This window comes from Bombina bombina, chromosome 3, assembly GCF_027579735.1.
Source record: "Bombina bombina isolate aBomBom1 chromosome 3, aBomBom1.pri, whole genome shotgun sequence".
NCBI classification, from domain to species: domain Eukaryota; kingdom Metazoa; phylum Chordata; class Amphibia; order Anura; family Bombinatoridae; genus Bombina; species Bombina bombina.
The window spans coordinates 658,021,831-658,037,418 of record NC_069501.1 but is presented as its reverse complement, the minus strand read 5'-3'; the positions used below and the strand labels follow the sequence as shown (position 1 = coordinate 658,037,418).

General features: G+C 37.1%; 1 protein-coding gene across 2 annotated transcripts in view; it reads right to left on the bottom strand.

Moving 5' to 3' along the window:
- Positions 1–15,588, bottom strand: part of PPM1E (protein phosphatase, Mg2+/Mn2+ dependent 1E) — a 524,596-nt gene that overhangs the window by 133,571 nt on the left and 375,437 nt on the right. For both annotated transcript variants that reach the window (XM_053707383.1, XM_053707385.1), the window contains exon 3: positions 12,763–12,962. In XM_053707383.1, coding sequence (XP_053563358.1) covers positions 12,763–12,962 — 200 coding nt within the window. The remainder of the gene's footprint in view (positions 1–12,762; positions 12,963–15,588) is intronic.

The following is a 15,588-nucleotide window of genomic DNA, read 5'->3' as shown; positions in this document are numbered from 1 at the left end:
TTTTGGGGTAGAAATTAAATATAATTTTTCCAATAGGGGGGCTATTGGAAAAATTATATTTTTATTCAGAATTTGTTTTCTTCTTCTTTTGGGCTGGGGGTTCACATGCGGCTGTGCGCATATGGAGGAGCCTCCACTGCATAGTACTATTTGGTACACAATGTTGTTATCTATGACTAAGTAGCTATTTTGAAATAGACAAAAGAGGAACCTAAATAAATAATGTATGTATTAGGAGTACTAGAAACTGTCTTGGATACTGAAACATAGATTATAAGAACGAAAGACTCTGTAGTACCGTCTGCTTTATAGACAACACCCTGCAGGGCACCACCAATCTTAGGCCTCCTCTCATATCATGCTGAATTCTAGCCCGTGTAGCCAGACACAATTAGCCACTAATTACCAGAATTCAGATGAGTACATAGTTATGATCATATAGGCAGGTATTGTAACCTTTACATAGTAATACACCTTATTACAAATCATAAAACTGTCCATTAAATTATGAAAATGTTAATCAAAACATTAAAGAAAAATATTTACTTGTTGAAGCATAGTATATACAGGGTTAATATTAGGCCTCTGTAAGGGAGGGAGCACAATCTCCACATTTGTTACTTTAAAAAAATACATTTGTGAGAAAAATACCCATGTGGAGTCTCTAACAGAAATACGAGCTTCTGTGGTATCCTACTGATATTTTTCTGCCTTAAAGAAGATTTTCTAAGCTTCGATTGTAAGGTAGAAAGTTTTTGTTCCATCTATTGTTTTAATGTGCAAAATTGTTAACATTTTCATATAGGCGTCCTTAAAGGACCAGTCAACACATTAGATTTGTATAATCAACAAATGCAAGATAACAAGACAATGCAATAGCACTTAGTCTGAACTTCAAATGAGTAGTAGATTTTTTTATAACAAATTTCAAAGTTATGTATATTTCCACACCCCTTGTACCATGTGATAGCAATCAGCCAATCACAAATGCGTATACGTATAGTCTGTGAATTCTTGCACATGCTCAGTAGGATCTGGTGACTCAAAAATTGTAAATATAAAAGACTGTGCACATTTTTTTAATGGAAGTAAATTGGAAAGTTGTTTAAAATTACATGCTGTATCTGAATCATGAAAGTTTAATTTAACCTGAGTGTCCCTTTAATACCTTGGGGAAAATTCTCCAAATAACAGCTTGCAACCTAACCCCTTAACAGCAGTGATGTATCATATTCGTCTCAGGCCATTAAGAGATTGTATGGGTGTAATAGCGGGGGTCTTACAAGACCCTTCAAGTCCAAACCTAACTGGGTTTAACAGCCTATCATCTGGGATCTGTGGTCAATGATTACAGTCAACTCCAGGATAGGTTTTGGATATAGAGACTGTGTGGATTTAATAAACCATAGATAACTTTCTAACCAAGAACTCTCTCATAGTTTGATTAAAGGGACAGTCAACACTAGAATTTTTGTTGTTTAAAAAGATAGATAATCCCTTTATTAACCATTCCCCAGTTTTGCAAAACCAACACCGTTATATTAATACACTTTTTACTTCTGTGACTAACTTGTATCTAAGCATCTTCTGACCGCCCCCAATCACATGACTTTTAGTTATTATCTATTGACTTGCATTTTAGCCAATTAGTGCAGTGTCTGCCACTAGCCACGAGCGTGATCACAATGCTATCTATATGGCCTACATGAGCTAGCTCTCCCCTGCTGTGAAAAGTAAATAAAATAGAGGCAGCCTTCAAGGGCTTAGAAATTATCATATGAGTCTTCCTAGGTTTGCTTACAACTAGAATACCAAGAGAACAAAGCAAAATTGTTGATAAAAGTAAATTGGAAAGTTGTTTAAAATTACATGCCCTATTTGAAAAATGAAAGTTTTTTTTGGACTTGACTGTCCCTTTAATTAGTCTTTCATTATTCCACAGTGTGTTTCTTCAAGAGGACACTGCAATATTAACACTGATGCACGAAGCATCTCCTTTTATGTAGCCTGAAACAGATACATTTTAGTTACTGCTGGTGTCTTATGCTACAATAAGATAAATGTGTCAAGCCTTAAAGGGGCATTCAACATTCTTCCTGTTACGTGTTTATTAAGGGGGGAAAACCCACTAAAATACACATTTATTATTTGTTGACCTGCTTTTGTTGTCAAATACCTCTGATAAGGTGATTTATCCCTACATTACAAGTAATAGAAAAAGGCAAAGTAATCCAAACATATAGTCAGGGTTCACCAAACACTGGGGGCCAGGGAACCAAGAAAACGGGCCCTGGATACTATTGAAACATGCTTCTAGCCCTGTTATTTTTGGGGTTAAAACCACATTTCTCCTTTTTGCAGTGTATACTAGAATAGCTCTTGCTTTCTCCTCCTGCCTCCCCCTTCAATTTCCAGGCAGTAGTGCACCAAGCACAGGCAACTGGCCCCATGAAAGTGAAAAACGATCAAAAGGTTAAATTGTTGCTATATGTGGCAGAAGTGATTTTATCTACTTATTACACAGTTGTGTTCTAGAAAAGCAAGAGTTAAAAGGCTGTGATTCAGGGGACATAAGATAACAAAAATAAAATGCTCTGTTCTGTTAGGGCATTTTACTATTGCATGTTTGCAATATTGGTTAAACTCTTAGGGGCCTATCTATCAAGCTCCGAATGGAACTTGATGCCCCGTGTTTCTCGTGAGCCTGCAGGCTCGCCAGAAACAGCAGTTATGAAGCAGCAGTCACAAAGACCGCTGCTCCATAACCTGTCCGCCTGGTCTGAGCAGGCGGACAGACATTGCCGCTATTCAACCCGATTGAGTACTATCGGGTTGATTGACAACCCCTGCTGGCGGCCCATTAGCCGCGAGTCTGCAGGGGGCGGCGTCGCACCAGCAGCTCTTGTGAGCTGCTGGTGCAATGCTGAATATGGCGAGCGTATTGCTCGCCGTATTCAGCGAGGTCTGGCGGACCTGATCCGCACTGTCGGATCAGGTCTGCCAGACCTTGATAAATAGAGGCCATAGTCAACTCCAGACTTAGCAATGCACTACTAGGACCTAGCTGAACACAGCCAGTAAGCCAATGACAAGAGGCATATGTGTATAGGCACCAATACCCAGCTATAAATAACAATGCCCCTTTAAAGGAATAGTCTAGTCAAGTATATACTTTCATGATTATGATAGGGCATGCAATTTTAAGCAACTTTCTAATTTACTCCTATTATCAAATTTTCTTCGTTCTCTTTTTATCTTTATTTTAAAAAGCTGGAAAGTAAGCTTAGGAGCCGGCCCATTTTTGGTTTAGCACCTGGGTTGCGCTTGCTGATTGGATGGCTACATTTAGACACCAATCAGCAAGCGTTACCCAGGTTCTGAACTAAAAATGGTCCGGCTTCAAAGCTTACATTGCAGCTTTTTAAAATAAAGATACCAAAAGAATGAAGAAAAATTGATAATAGGAGTAAATTAGAAAGTTGTTTATAATTGCTGATCTATATGAATCATAAAAGTTTAATTTTTACTATATTATTTAAAAAATATTTGTTTTACTATACAATCCCTTTAAGTAAGTTTCCTTCCATGGTGTATAAAGAACTGTACATCATTCTTTGTACAATGAAAATGTTAAGCATTTATTAGCGTTCATATATAATGAGACGACTAACACAACACCAGCCTGTGGAACAAACCATCTAGGTCATTATGTTACATAAAAACACATTACAGAAGTGCAACTGAACAAACATATTAATAGGTAATGCTGATTGATCAGAAGATAGTTCAATCTAATATCTGAGTATTACTGCACAGCAGATTTTTACCTGTGTATGCATTTGTTGTGCAATCCTCCTGTGGCAGCTGTGCATCATGGGAGACCATTTTAGTACTAGCATTAACATTTCTAAAGGAACATATATAGCAATAAGAATATGCTCCAATTTGTTACAATATTTTATTATTTCATGAATGGTTTGTCATAACAATGGGTTTATTCCTGACAAAAATCCCTTGCAAACTAAATTGCAGGATTTCAAACCTTTAAATCATTATAAAAAATAATTTTATCACAATCTTCTCAGGAGCATTTCCATTCATTGCATGGGGACAATTCCACACTGGGACTCTAATCATGAACAAATTTTCCCAGCAGCTTTGAGCTGTTGAAAACACATTTTTGCCTGTTTTGAGGGGCGGTACTTTAAGGCTTATTTTCGTTGTCAGTGTTTTTGTGCATGCTCAGTTCACAGGTTAATATTAGCGTTTGGGTTACATTACAAGTGGAGCGCAATCATTAGCTCAGGCCGGGTATATTCTTTATTTGTGCGACCTTGCACAAGAATAATGCACAAATCAAGTATTATAAATGGAAGGTTAAATATTTTAACCAAAGCATCCTAACACGATTAACTCAGCTGAAGCTGTTTCAGTGCGCCCTATACTTTTATTGGATAGTGCAGGAAGCGCTATTAGCAAGGTCATTGCACTCGTATTACAAGTGGTGAGATAAGTGTTGCGCTTGAGCACAATCCACAATAGCTCTGTAAAATGTGGCGCTTTTTAAGACTTTAAATAATTCATTATTAATAATACAGAAGAGAACTAATCGGCTTAGCGTTCTAGCAATATCCGGCACCCCAAAGAAGTCGCATAAGCGATAAAACATCACTTTGGAAACAAAAATAGAAGCCCTATTGATTGCATTCTACCGATGCAGAAACAACAACTTTTTTTGTTTTGTTTTTATGTGTTTAAAGGGACACTGTGAAAATCTGTATATGAACGAGCAGCAGTTAAGCAAGTTAAAATATTTTTGGGTGAAAAAAATGAAATATGCTTAAAGGGATTTGGATAGAACATACCATTTTAAACAACTTTCCAATTTACTTTTATTATTAATTTTTCTTAATTTTCTTGTTAACCTCGGCTGTAGGAACATCATCTATACGTTTAACCCTTGCAGTTAATCACATAGTTAAAGGGACCGTGAACACCTTGTAATTACAAGATATTTCTGTTGTGTGCACTTTAGAATAACATATTAACCAAGTCTAAACATTTTTTAAAACATATTAAGATTCCTTATACTGTAGTTATTATTCAGTAGCCAAACTCCACACAGCATTGCCTTGTTTAGAGGAACCAATCTGGGCTTTACTCTGCACACAACAAGGCTAGCCAGGGTCATAAAGTCAGCGTAAAATGCTGCTGTTATTAGCTAAAGGCAATTAATGAAATATATGTAGCAGGGTTAGGCCTGAGAAGACAACGGAGTCCATTTCAAGTTCTCTTGCTATCTTTATTTGAAAAAGAAGGCATATAAGCTTTTTTTTGGTTCAGTACTCTGAACAGCACTTTTTTATTGGTGGATGAATTTATCCAATAATAAGCAAGGACAACCCAGGTTGTTCACCAAAAATGGGGCCGGCATCTAAACTTACATTCTTGCATTTCAAATAAAGAAAATTTGATAATAAGAGTCAATTAGAAAGTTGCTTAAAACTTCATGCTTTACCTGAATCACAAAAGAAAAAATTTGGGTTCAGTGTCCCTTTAAGGGGGTGATGCTGCTGGTAAAGGAAAGTGGCATCTCTCTTCTTTTCTCCTCTGAGCAATAAGTATTAAGGTACAAAATATTTCCATCTAAGTTTAATTTCCTAGACCATGTGCCATATTAGTTGCCCTCCTTCAAATAGTTTCTGGTGTGCAGTTAAGTCCCACTGTGAGACACACGGGTTTTAAGTGTCTTCTCCAGATCACACTATGCATAATCATTTTCCAACTGTGAAACGAAATCAAAGATGAAATTGGGTTGTTGGTTGCCTATATAATAATAATCTTAATTGCAAACTAATATAATTTAATTCTAAAAATATATTGTTGAAAGAGTATCCCAGTTATACCCTTAAGAAAAATGGGGCATGTGTTTTCTATGGACTTAATGGAAAATAGGGCTGGTCTCTGCATTTTATTCCCAGTCTGGCCCTGATAACAACCTAATCATGAGAGAAAATTAAATCTTAATGGCAATGAACTGAAAAGTAAATATTGCACTTTAACAAAACAGTCTTTGTCATTCAGGTGAGAAAAATGCCCCCTACAACAAAATTGCATATATATATATATATATACACTGCTGACAGTGCAAGTACTTAAAAGCACAAGCTCTCACCTGCAACAATGTTGCCATAGCAGTGTTTGCAAATGCGGAAGGCAGAGCTATCTCTGGTACTTCTCACAAAAGCACACTGCCATGATTCACTCTCATGATTCATAGCAATATTGGCTCCAGACTTGCTGGGAGTGTGTCATGAAGCACGTAACCACAATCTACAGCTTGTTGGCATTGTCTGTGTTTGGAATATATTAACCTTATGATTTATATAGAATATACGGTACTTATATTTGCACATCCTATCTTATTTGGTATATTTTTGTTTCCCTTTTTAGGGTAAAGGGGATTTAGGTTTTGTCTGTACTGTTTTTAGCTGTTTTATACAGGTGATAATTATTTATATATGTTTTTTATAAGAGACTCTTTAAAGGGGTAGTAAACACCTTGCAATTACAAGACATTTATGTTGTGTTGCTATAGAACACATCAGCCAAGTCTTAACACTATTAAAACAAATTAACATCATTTTTACTGTAATTATTTTTCAATAGCCAAAGTCCACCCAATGTTTGCCTTATTTTGAGGTCCACACTTGAGCTTTTGTCTGCAAACAACAGGCTAGCCACTGTCATACTGTCATAAAGTTGTATAAAGTACACTGTTTTGCAGTTGTTATCTGTTGAAACCAATTGGAACAGATATGTAGCAGAATTAGCCTTGATGAGTGAGCAGGGTGCATTTCAATTACCGAGAATTAGAAATAGCTCAATTTTCTGATCTAAAAATTGCATGAAAAGGAAACAAAATAAATAATGAAAATATATTACAAAGTTGTTTCATTATGCATAACTAAACATTTTCTATAAAAATCTCAAGTTGATGACCCTTTAAAGGGACAGTGTACACTAGATTTTTATTTGCATAAATGTTTTGTAGATGATCCATTTATATAGCCCATCTGGTAGTGTTTTTATAAAAATGTATAGTTTTGCTAATTTTTTAATAACATTGTGCTGATTTTCAGACGCCTAACCAAGCCCCACAGTGTCAGATGTATACACGCGTTTACAGACTCATGCCGGCTCCTGTTTAAGTTATCTGTCTTTTCATATGCAGGGAAGGGGGGAGTGTTTACTCTTTTTGTTTACCCAGCCCTTTCACTGGGTGTCCCAGACTACCTCATCAACAATGCTAAACTGGGAACTTCTAAGTAAGTTTTTAAAAGGTTTTATACTGGATGTTTATATCATTATCGGTGCATATTCTTCTTTATAGTAGTGTCTATTACATGCAGTTATATGAAAATTGGTGTATACTGTCCCTTTAAGGAAATAAGTTGACCTAAATTGTATCTTTTTCAAAAAACACAATTTAAGCTTACATGATAAATTAATTTATTTCATGGTGGTAAGAGTCCACAATTCATTACTCTTGTGAATTACTATTCCCTGCCACTAAGAGGAGGCAAAGATTCCCAAACCCCAAGAGCTCTATAAAATCCCTCCCACCTCAGTGGGGTAAACTAGTATAACTTATAGCCAAACAAAAATGTAAGAAAGGTAATGAGAGCAAAGTAATAGGAGAAGGGAAAAAGATGTGCGTAAAAATAAACCAAACACCAAAAAAACAGGGTGGGATCTTGTTGACTCTCACCACCATGAAAGAAAGGACTTTATCAGGTAAGTATAAATGTTATCTTTCAGGTGGTGAGAGTCTATGATCCATTAATCCTGGGAACTAATACCCAAACTGTGGAGTACACGAGTAATGAGAAATAAGGGCAGTATAAATAGAAAATCATTTTTTTTCACAGAGAAACTAAATCCATGACCCCAAAAGAACCCAAAGAAAAAAAAAAGGGTAAATATATTTTCTCTCTCTCTCTCTTTTTTTTTTTTTTTTTTTACATGCGGTTAAAATGACCATCAGGCAAAAATAAAATTAACCTGAGACAACTGCCTAAAGGACTTTCCTGCCAAAGGCTGTCTTGGAAAATGCTAAAACATCAAAATGGTAGAAATTGGTAAAAGTATGAAAAGAAGACCATATTGCTACCTTGCAAATTTGGACAACAGAAGCCTCATTCTTAAAAGCCCAAGATGTGGTAGAATGCACAGTAATATGTTTAGGTGGAGGCTGTCTCACATCCAATTTTCAACCAAGAAGCCAAAGAAACGGCAGAAGCTTTCTGCTACTTCCTGGAACCAGAAAAGTGCACAAACAAACTAGAAGTTTGTCTGAAATCCTTTTTAACATCAACATATTACTTGAAGGTTCTTACAACATCCAAGTTATGAAAAAGCCTTTCTAAAGAACAATTAATAATAAGACATAAAGAAGGGTAAACAATTTCCTGACTTACAGTATATTATCCGAAGACACAACCTTAGGTAAATAGTCAAATTTAGACCTAAAAACTGCCTTATCTTGATGAAAAACAAGATAAGGATAATTACAAAAAAGATTAGACAACTCAGAGACTCTTCTAGCAGAAGAGATAACCAAAAGAAACAAAACCTTCATAGAAAGAAGCTTAATATCCACCGTATGCATAGACTCAGAAGGAGGAGCCTGCAAAACTTTAAATATTACATTTAGATGATTCCAAGGAGGAGAAATTGGTTTTAAAAAAATAGGTTTAAATCTAGCCAAAGCTTGAGCAAAACCATGAATGTCAGGAAGATTAGTAATCTTCTTGTAGAACAAAACTGAAAGGGCAGAAATCTGACCTTTCAAAGTGCTGACAGATAAACCCTTATCTAAACCATCCTGAAAAAACTGCAAAATCCTAGTAATTGTAAATGAATGTCAGGAAAAAACATGATCAATTAACCAGGAAATTAAGGCCCTCCAGGCCTTATGATAAATCTTTGTAGTCACAGGCTTGCCGGCCTCTATCAAAGTCTCAATAACAGAATCAGAAAAAACTCTCTGCCTGAGCACTAACCATTCAATCTCTAAACCATAAAGCATAGAGATTTGAGATCCTGGTGGAAAAAACAGACCTAGAGATACAAGTGGCCTTGGAGGGTAACTGGACATCTGAAACAGATCTGCATGCAAAATCCTGTGAGACCAAGCTAGAGCAATCCGAATCACCAATGAATTATCTTGCCTGATCTTGGAAATCACTCTGGGAAGAAGAACCATAAGGAGGAAAAAACAAAATTAATGCTTACCTGATAAATGTCTTTCTTTGACACGGTGAGTCCACGGAATCATCCATTACTGTTGGGAATATCACTCCTGGCCAGCAGGAGGAGGCAAAGAGCACCACACAAGCTGATAAGTATCACTTCCCTTCCCACAACCCCCAGTCATTTGACAGAAGGAAAAGGAGAGAAAGGAAATAACACAAGGTGCAGAGATGCCTGAGATTTATATAAAAAAAACAGTCTGAAAATAAGGGCGGGCAGTGCACACCCTGTGTCAAGAAATAAATACATTTATCAGGTAAGCATACATTTTGTTTTCTTTCTTATGACGCAGTGAATCCATGGGATCATCAATTACTGTTGGGAATCAATACCCAAGCTAGAGGTCACAGATTATTAGGGAGGGACAAGACAGGTAACCTAAACAAAAGGCACCACTGCTTGAAGAACCTTTCTCCCAAAAGAAACCTCAACTGGGGCAATATCAAATTTACAACATTTTAGAAAAAGAGAACAAATAAGACCAAGTCACAGCCTTGCAATCTGTTCCACAAAGGCCTCATTCTTGAAGGCCCAAGAAGAAGAAACAACCCTAGTGGAATGAGCTGTGACTCTTACAGGAGGCTGCAGTCCAGCAGTCTCATATGCCATACAAATAATACTTCTCAACCAGAGAGAAGGAGAAGTGGCAGAAGCTTTCTAATCTTTACGTTTGCAGAAAAGTAAACAAACAATGCAGAAGATTGACGAAAGTCCTCCGTAGCCTGCTGAAAGAATTTGAAAGCCCGCACAACCTCAACGTTGTGAAACAAACATACATTATGAAAAGAAGAATTAGGACATAGAGAAGGAACAACAGTTTCCTGATTGAAATTCCTGTCTGAAACAACTTAGGAAGGAAACCTTACTTAGTGCGAAAACACCACCCTATCATCATGCAAGATAAGAGAAGGGAAATCACACTGCAGCTGAGAGTTCCGATACTCTCCGAGCAGAAACAACAAGGAACAAAAACCTTCCCAGGTAACACATGTATCTATGGGATGGATTGGCTCAAACGGAGCCGTTGCAAAACTTAAGAACTAGGTCAAGACTCCAAGGAGGAGTAACCAACGTAACACAGGCCTGATACTGACCAGAATAACCAACAAACTTCACCTCCTCCTTGCACGGTAGGCAAAGAGAATGACTGGGGGTTGTGGGAAGGGAAGTGATACTTATCAGCTTTGCTGTGGTGCTCTTTGCCTCCTCCTGCTGGCCTGGAGTGAAATTCCCAACAGTAATTGATGATCCCGTGGACTCACCGTGTCATAAGAAATAAACATAGGTCAGCTGAAACAACCATGGAGCTACCAGAGCTTACACAAACTCTGTTTGAGGGTCCATAGACCTTACATAATCTGTAGGAAGTTTATTGTTTAACCAAGAGGCCATTAGATCTATCTGTTGGAGATCCCAAAGATCCACTATCTGTTTGAAAACACCCAGATGAAAAGACCACTCCCCTGAATGCATTGACTGACGACTGAGAAAATCTGCTTCCCAGTTGTTCACTCCTGCAATATGAACTGCAGAAATTAGAAAAAAATTGGCTTCTGCCCAGGAAAGAATTTGAGACACCTCCTTCAAAACTAGGGAACTGCAAGTTCCCCCCTGATGATTGATGTAAGCCACTGTCATGACATTGTCTATATGGAAACACCCTTTTCAACAAATGCCAAGCATGAAGGGTTCTGAAAACAGCACAGAGTTCTAAAACATTTATTGGTAACCTCCCCTCCTGAGGAAACCAAACTCCTTGTGCCCCCTATCTGAAAGACTTGCATCTCTGAAGTGATCACAGTCCAAATATGATGAGCAAAATAAGCCCCCTGCATAATAAGCTGATGGTTCAGCCACCAAGACAGGGATTGACTTGTTCTGAGATCTAGGTAGATGTTTTGAGACAGCTGAGTATGATCCCTGCACCATTGCTGAAGCATACAACAAACACATTTAACATTGGTAAGAGAGTGTTCAGAGGGTACATCTTCTAAAGTAGATTTAGAGACAGAATCAGAAGGCTCCCAAACAGCAGATAACTACAACAGTAGTAATGTGCACATGAAATAAAACTTACAAAATAAAAAAAAGCTCTTAAAATAACTTAAAAGGTCGAAGCATGCTAATCAGACATGAAGGATAAGGCACTGGGAGAAAGAGACACCACATCCAACCTGCTAATAGCAAACATGAGTAACAAGGGAGTGCACATGTTAACCAACAGAAAAGGAGGAAAAGCGTTCCAAAACTGACCGGCGTGCGAAAAAAAGGATATACAAATAAACAATCTATCTGGCTAATAGAGTGCCCAAATTAAATAAAAACAGTACTTACCAATAGGCACTCATCTACTGGAATAAACCAGCAGAAAGTCAAACCAGTGCTGAAACATTTTAGCAGAGAATATGGAATAGGAGTATATCGATGACCCAACAGGAAGAGGCAAAGGACAAGTCTCTGTGACGCCTGTGGAGGGGTTGTGATTTATTCCTGGCGGATGAAAAATATATCACTACCCATACTCTTAATACATCCATCCAATAAACACTGCACTCTGAGGGGAAACAGGCCTCAACCCAGTCTGAGAACCATTCTTGCTGAAGAATAACATGCACATCTTCATTCTTTACCTTCCTCCAGTGGAGGCAAAAACAAGACTAGTTTACCAGTGAGGTAGGAGGGGTTTTTATAGAGCTCTTGGGGTTTGGTAATCTTTGCCTCCTCCAAGTGGTAGTAATGGATCATGGACTCTCACCACCTGTATGAAAGAAATCACATATTTTATTTCTTGGCCTTGTCATGATTCTTCTGTGTACAATGTGAACATTGTACTCTAATATTTTCAAACATGCATATGAAAGAACAGCATGAACAAATGTTGGGTAAAAGCTGTTTTAATTTTTTATTAAACTAATACACTAATACATCAGATGTTTATATGCTACTAATGCTCACTGACTGATTAGAAAAATTCACACAAATCTATTGGTGAAGAGGAATACACAAGCCTAATAAAATATATTAGTTTATTTAGGACAAAAACATCCATTTTATAGAACTGCAATACATTCTGAAACATTAAACACACATTTTGTTTTTGTGTAAAAAGTGTGTTTGTCCCGTACTCCTTATAGAGCACAAACACTTCTGTAACTAAGATTTCTATAAAATGCTACAAATCAAATAGTTGGCTTAGGCAATTGCATGATTTTGAAGGAAACCTAGGTTACAGAATTTGCCTTTAAGTCTTTAGGGAGTGTGGGACAGGCCAAATTTGTATGCAAAAGCAAGAGTTATTTATGTCCTTTTAAGATCAAACACAAGAAAATGAAATACAATATCCCTTTAGGAAGCATTGTAGCAACCTTGAAGTGTATTTCTATCTGTATTTGACAATGACATTGATGACTAGAACTGTACAACATTATCTGAACTCACTGATGTTACCTCCAGGTTGAAGAGGATGTTGAAGTCAGGAATGCAGACATGCTTGTCCTCCATCTTGCGGCGCATGTTCTTGATAGCATGGATGGAAGTGTCATAAAAAAGGTGAGGCTTACGGAGAAGAGGGAAGTCTTTCACCCAACTACAGCAAATCTCATGCATCTTACTGAAGACAGCACGGGCCAGTTTTACTGTCTCGATCTCTGTAACAATAACAAGAGAAGAAACAACAGATAAAATAAATGCATTGGCATGAGTAGGGAGACAAGGTCATGGTGCTTTTTACAAGACTGTGTCTGACTCATTACATGAGCTCCACTGGCTCTTTCTGTGACCATAACTAACTGTAGCTCTCAGTGTCTCTGAAGCAAGAAATGTTATTGTATATTTTACATTGCCTAAGTCATTACATTAACAGGACATTGTGTGCAATTGTAGCTTTCCAGGGAGGTTTATAACTGGAATAATGGCTTTGATGGATAGTTTGGGAATTGAAACTACATCATATAGACCCCCCTTTCAGGCAACTTTCACCCAGAGCTTATTAAAAGTCAACAGAAAGAAAATTGGATATGAGCTATTGCCACTCCCAGTGAGACAAACCTCTACATATTTTATTTTAAACTAAGAAGCTAATTCACAAAGGATGGGCATAGGATCATAAAAACAACATAAAATGTACTTTATAAGAAATAAAAAATGTCAAAGAAGTCATCCGAATGGTTAGGAACATCTGTCTTTTAAAATATGTTTTATTTACTACATAAAATATTCTACAGCTCAACTCAAATTCAAAGTAAGTGTTATTGCATTTTGTTTTTATTGTGTATTAGTTAATTATTCAATTATTCTGTATTTAGTGGTACTTTAAGGAAAGCACTGGGTATCAATTGAGTGTGTTATCAGAAGGTCATGATAGGCTCTGTCCGAATATCATCGACATAGGAAGGGAAGTGGTTAGCAACCCATTGCCTGTATGCAAATGCACTGCATGGGTAGAAAAACGGAACTACACTTGTTAAACTCCAAGAGGATCAGAAAAACTTTAAGATTAATTTTCTGAGGGGTATCACTTGTTCCAGAAGTGGTCCATTAGACATCTTGCTTTCAAAGTCAGTCTAGTACTGACACAGATTGGATCAAACCATAATCTCATTTGATTGGTTTCAGCTTTTGAAAACCTGATAGGAAGCAATTTTTAGAATAATAATAATACTGGCAGGCCTAATCTCCTTCTGAGCATTATTGTTGGCACCCATAATGTATTATTTTTTTTTAGAACTATCATGATTTAAAAAAAATGGCTGAAATGGCAACACTTTCATTATTAGCTCTTGGCAATTATGTATTTTAGTTTATGTGCTGCCTTAGACCCTGAGAATTCTGCTATTACTCTGATTAACCAATCAATGTTAGCTTATATTTTACTCTGATATTTCTGACAACCGAAGGCCAGGGATGTATGGAAGGATCATGCACACCCCAGACAAGCAGGGATCGTTGATTTGTAATAAAATTAATACATTAAAAAATCTGGAGAGAATTGGGTCATAGAACTATCCCTTAAAATGAGCTGTCCATAATTATAGGTCAAACAAACACCCCTGGCTCTTTGAAATGACTTATAAAAATTGCAAGTTAAAGAATAAAATGTAAATACATATTATATTGTATATTTTATATATATATATTATATTGGATTCTAAACCAGCGCTACGGAATTTGGCGGCGCTATACAAATAAATGATAATAATAATAATAATAATTGGATTCTAAAGCCTTTCAATACACAATAGGCACAGTAGGCAAGTGCCAATTTTCCCTTACAGTAGCACCCGATTGTCTACCCATGCAATGCAATTCACTCCCCATTTTTATTAATTTCATATGCTGCAATTGAAAAAGTGCAGTAAACCATAGGCTGTAATTGTAAACTTCCTGCCTCTTCTTATGCAAAGATACGGCTGGTTTGAGCACAAACATGTAAACATGAATGGGCTATAAAACATCTATGCCCATGCCAGTGATGAAAGAAACATGTCTTCTATAAAAAATACTTGGAGACCACTAGATGAGCTCAGGAGACAAATAGGTAGTCTATGGCCTGGCCACCGGCTCCACAGTGCCTACCAGCTATAAACTACATAAGCTACAACCCCTACCAGTTCCAACACCACGTCACAAATTGGACTCCAATTTGTGCAGCCCCTCTGTTATTCAGATACCTACCTTAGTCAGACCCTAAGTCAAAAACATCTAAATGGATATACAGGAATGTATAAATCCTTAAACGTACTGGTTTTGTTAAGATGAACGGGTGTTAAACGACTGTATAATCGTAAAGGTTATGATTGGAATTTGTAAAAATAATATTTTTTTCTTTTTTAACAAATACTCCCTTGTGAACAATGTGTGTTCAAGAAATAAGTATTGGTCAGGAATTTGAAACATCTGTTCGTGATTCTGTACTATAAATGACAATCCACAAGAAATTAGTTATAGAACTTTTATAGAAGAACAGATTAATGGGAGATCCTTTTTTAGAATCAACCTTGCAATACAGAAAATTACATTTAAAATAAATGTACAAGAATGGCGGAGCCTGAGCTCAGAGATGGACGCTTAATCTCCAAGCTCCAGGCTGCAAGAAGGCAGAATCTGCACAAATAGCTGTATGCAGGGCCCAATACCCACCTAGAACGCATATTAGTAGAAGGTGTAGTAAGGAGGGAGCACAGATTGAAAATGTACTGTTCCACTGGTACCGCTAGACCGGAAACTTGGCACTTACACAGAAACTCGCCAAAAAGTGAAGGGCCTAGGCAACGG